General features: G+C 38.6%; 1 protein-coding gene across 1 annotated transcript; it reads right to left on the minus strand.

The window, feature by feature from the left end:
• Positions 1 to 26: 26 nt before the first annotated feature.
• Positions 27 to 2563, minus strand: LOC108831633 (NAC domain-containing protein 100). The gene is made up of 3 exons (XM_018605153.2): positions 1156 to 2563; positions 786 to 1063; positions 27 to 700 (listed from the first exon to the last, which is right to left on the minus strand). The coding sequence occupies exons 1-3, from the start codon at positions 1340 to 1342 to the stop codon at positions 182 to 184; spliced, it is 984 nt and encodes a 327-aa protein (XP_018460655.1). The 5' UTR covers positions 1343 to 2563; the 3' UTR covers positions 27 to 181.
• Positions 2564 to 4639: the final 2076 nt, after the last annotated feature.

Consider the following 4639-nt stretch of genomic DNA (forward strand, 5'->3'; position numbering starts at 1 on the left):
CCTCACTTTCAAGCAAGCAACAGTACCAAACTATATTTTAAGTTTCTTTTTGAGTATAACATATAGTGGAAGTTGAGATTGTAATAATCTATACAAACGTTGACACACCAGACAAAAGCTGAAATTGTTTTCTTACTTTTTTTATGACAGTAAATTAGTGAACACTACTCTTGAATCTTCTTCAGTAATTCCAGAAAGGTTCAAGATCAACAGGTCCAGCCGAGGAAGATGGATCTTCTTGAGCATGTCTTTTACCGTATTCAAAATCCGACGAAATATCAGTATTCATGTCAGTAGAAACTGCGGTTTCTTGTGAGACACTCATCACTTTGAGATTCTGCCTTCTGTTGTTATCAATCACAGCATGTAGAACCGAATGTTCTTGACCGAGAATGGGACTCTGTAGATTACCAGAGACCTGGAGGGATTGAGTTTGGTAGAGTGGAATCCTGTGGAAAATGTCAGGGCTGCTGAAACAATTAAGTGTGTTTCCTTGGGCTTGATCAGTTTGGTTGGAGAAGCAGGGCACGTAAACCGGTTCTGTTTTGGTTTTATCGTTGAAAGGTGAAGCATCGGTTAGAGAAGGCATAAGGGAAGGGCTAAAGTCGGTTCCAAGTGTACCGATACGGATTAGACTCGAAATAGGGATCTTCTTTCCTCCAGCACTCTTCTGGAACACCCTACATATCACCCATTCATTCTGACAAAACCCAACCAAAATTATCAAACAAAAGGGGTTTTATATGTAAAAAAAGACAGAGTAATTGTTGGGACTTGGGTGTTACCTTTGCGGTTTTAGGTAAATTATGGGCAGAGAGTTTGCCTTCAAGCCTATACTCATGCATCACCCAGTTTGTTTTCTGACCTTTGGGAGCCCTGCCTCTATAGAAAACAAGTGTCTTCTTCATCCCGACAAGGGATTTACCACGGTAAATCTCCTTATCCTTCCCGGTTGCCTTCCAATAACCGGCTTCAGTCGCGCGGTTAGTCCTCAAACCGGTTGGATATTTTCTGTCCCTCACACAGAAGAAGTACCATTCCTTCTCACCCATTTTTGCCATCCCTGTATAAAACAATCCCCCACAACGTTAGGTTTCAAGAAGCATACAAAAGAAAATGTTAAAACGTGATATCATGGTGATCTTGAAATATTACATGGTAACTCCCATGGCTCAGATTTGTTCAAGTCAACTTCACCAATAGCTTTGGCTGAGAAGCTGATGTCAAGAACCTTCTTGTGGAGATAGTGACTTATGAGTTCTTCATCTGTTGGATGAAACCTGAACCCTGGAGGTAAATCCATCTGCTCTTCTTCCTTCTGAAACCCACAAAACGTCTCCATTTTTTGTCCCTTCAAGAAACCTTAATTAAACCCTTTATTTGATCTTGAATGGTTTTTTTTAGAGATGAATGCTATGTGAAGATATTTATTATAACTAGAGAGAGAGAAAACGATGAACAGAGAAGTTGGGGAGAAAGGTTAGGAATATGATGAAGAAAATATAAAGGGAAAATGGGCAAATGAAACTATAAAGGAGTTGGAAAAACAAAATTGCATTGTTTTCATTTTCTTAATCACAAGAATTAAAACGAAAATATTGTTTTGTAGAATATGGAAATGAAAAAGAATATATTTCCCCATTTTTGTGTGTGGGGAGAAAGATACGTAGTGTGTAACGCAACTTGGGTAGGTTGTTTTAGCACTTTCCCCTTTTTAAAAACTTTTTCTGAGCTTTTAAAATAGAGTTAATTTGCTGGGAATAACTAAAAGAAGTCAATATTAAGGATATACCATTTTTTTCTAAGATGGTAGAATACTGTAGCAAATTAATAATAGTTTTTCTATACTGTCCTTTTTTCACAAACAAATTACAATTTGACGGGGGAGAGAGATCTGCAGCGGAGGAGAAGAGAGCTGGAGAAGAGCTCGGGGTTGCAGGAGACGACGTCATGGCAGACGTGGAGGAGGCGGGAGACGACCTCATGCTAGGCGATATGTGAAGCTGCATCCTTTTTTTGTTACCCAATTCTCCAAATCCCTAATTCCTCCTATCAATCTAAATCTCCAACTCCAAAAAGGGAGCTTTTGTTGTCAATGATTTTTGCTGGCGGGAGACAAGAACTCGGGACGGGAGAAGGTGGAGACACTCGGTGGTGGAGGTGAGAGAAGAAGAAGGTGGAGGAGAACAGAGAGGGGAGACGGAGGAGCGGAGGGAGCTCGGCGTCGAGGAGGCGGATCACTTGTGGGAGAGGAGGCGGCGACTGAGACCGTGAGACGGCGGAGGGAGAGCTATGGTGACGCGCGGGGGTGGGAAGGGACGTGCTGAAGGAGCCATGGACGGTGGTCGGAGTTGAGTTTTCGGGGCTCTGGGGGTGGTGTTGGTGGTGGTCATGGACCAGAAGGGATACTGATGGTGAAGAAGGGGTGGGTGTTGGTGGTGGGTGAGAATAAGTTTAACATAGAGATGGAGATGTCGTCAGGGAGAGAGAGAGTATTAGGGGTAACACAGACATTAAAAAAAAATATACAGTGTATACATATTGATTTTGGTATATCCTTAATTATGCATAAAAGTTGTGTGTATGGAATGCAATTTTTCTTTAAAATATTCGTATAAATTACTTCAACTTGAAAAATAAATTATTGGACTTTAACAGAAAAGGGACAATTTTTGGATCGTCATATGAGCTAGAAAAAAAAGATATTTGCGAAACTAACAAGAGAACGGATAATTACGATTCTTTGAATCTATAACTCATCAAGCATAATTACTATAATTGTTTTTTTTTAACCTATAATTACTATAATTGTTATGAGAAATAGAACTAGTTATCTATATCATTATTACGTCAGTTAAAGTAATACAATGAATAAAGACTATGTTTTCGAGAAATAAGTTACAAAGAAAAATCACATATATTTTTCAAAAAATAAAATAAAATATATATCACATACGCTATTGAATATTGAATAATTATAGTGGATACTTTTTTGTTCGTGATTTGTGAATGAGTTTATATTTCATGTTTAAGCTTTAGGTTCGATACAAAATTTCAAATTAGTTAACAATTTGAGTTCATGAAAAATACTAAATAAATTTCAGTTTGTTGTCATGAATAGTAATCATATTTTTAAAGATATCAATCTAGTAAATAAATTATTCTATTATTATTTTTTGGGTGAAATTCTGTGCGTTGTTATTTTTTCATAGACATTTTGGAATTTTGATTGAATTTGCCTATACATATCATGTAAAACATTACCAAATCAATAAATATTTATTTCTATTTTTGTTAATAATGAAGATGTATATTCTGTATCAGTTCGTGAAGTATTACAGGAGGTAGTACATGTGTGTGTCATGAAGATGGGCTGAGTTGGAGTTCGTGTTTTGTGATGTCCGTGGGCTTGTTAAGCTTGAAGAAGAAGTAATATATTTATCAGAAAGTTTACATTAAAGATAAATGATATTACTTGGAGAGGAAAAGGCAAGAGAGTTATTTCCTAAGAGAAAAAGGAAAGTTACTTAAGTTGCTTTTGGAAGAACTTGAGGAGCAAGTTCTGGTTATCTATACAAGGAGGACGTGCCTCCATAGAGAAAGGTGTCTCTGCTAAAAAGAAAAACAGTTGAGAGATCGTTCTGGTGTTGCTTGTGTGATCAAGCCTTTGGTGTCACTGCTCTGCGTTAGGTGTTGACGTAGTTGGTGAAGTACTTTCGAGAAGTAGAAGATTGAAGCCTAGACTCAGAGGGAGTTTAGCTCGGGGTTTGGAGGATCCTGATAAACAGAAGTCTAGACTCTAGGGTGAGTTTTAGCTTAGGATTGAGGCTAATCCTAAAAGATTCTTGTAATAGAAAAGATTGGTGTAAGACTCTCTTGTTCTAGTGAATTCGAAAAGATAAACTTGTGTGTTTTACTTTCTGCTATTATTTCTCTGCCCTCACTACATCAACAAGTGGTATCAGAGCGGGGCTCGATAGAGTTAACGACTTAGTTTCGAGTAGATCAAGGTGAGTGACAGAGACTGCGTCAGGAAGAAGAACAGAGTTTGTGATGGCGGCATATCAAGAGGGAACGTCTATGACAAAACCCCCACGTCTTGATTCATCCAATTATGGATATTGGAAGGTTCGTATGCAAGCTTTTATCAGTGGGCTTGATGAGGATTGTTGGAGTTCTATTGAAGCTGGTTGGAGTCCTCCGGTGATGCTTGATGATGAGAAGGTTGAAGTTCTTAAGCCAAGAGACAAGTGGACTGCTGCAGAGAAGAAGGCTTCAAGTTGCAACTCTAAGGCGAAGACTGCAATTTACAATACTATTGATGCGAGCTACTTCAAGTTGATTTCTCAATGTGCTTCAGCTCAGAAGGCATGGAAGACTTTGGAGAATATGTTTGAAGGTACTACAAGTGTGAAGCGTACCAAGCTGGATATGTTAGCATCAAGTTTTGAGAATCTGAGGATGGATGAAGAGGAAACCGTGGCTCAGTTTAGTGCTAAGTTGTGTGATATTTCCAATGAATGTTTTGCACTTGGAAAGTAGTACAAGGACAAGAAGCTGGTGAAGAAGCTGAAGAGATCGTTGCCATCCAAGTTTGAGTCAAAGATCTCTGCTGTAGAAGAAGCTCACAATCTGGATG

The sequence above is a fragment of the Raphanus sativus genome, unplaced genomic scaffold (genome assembly GCF_000801105.2).
Source record: "Raphanus sativus cultivar WK10039 unplaced genomic scaffold, ASM80110v3 Scaffold3343, whole genome shotgun sequence".
Lineage (NCBI taxonomy): Eukaryota > Viridiplantae > Streptophyta > Magnoliopsida > Brassicales > Brassicaceae > Raphanus > Raphanus sativus.

Coding starts and splice junctions, on each gene's coding strand:
- LOC108831633 (XM_018605153.2), bottom strand. CDS start 1,342: ATGGAGACGTTTTGTGGGTTTCAGAAGGAAGAAGAGCAGATGGATTTA. Junction 1,064..1,155: donor TGAGCCATGGGAGTTACCAT/GTAATATTTCAA, acceptor TGTTTTATACAG/GGATGGCAAAAATGGGTGAG. Junction 701..785: donor ATTTACCTAAAACCGCAAAG/GTAACACCCAAG, acceptor GGGTTTTGTCAG/AATGAATGGGTGATATGTAG.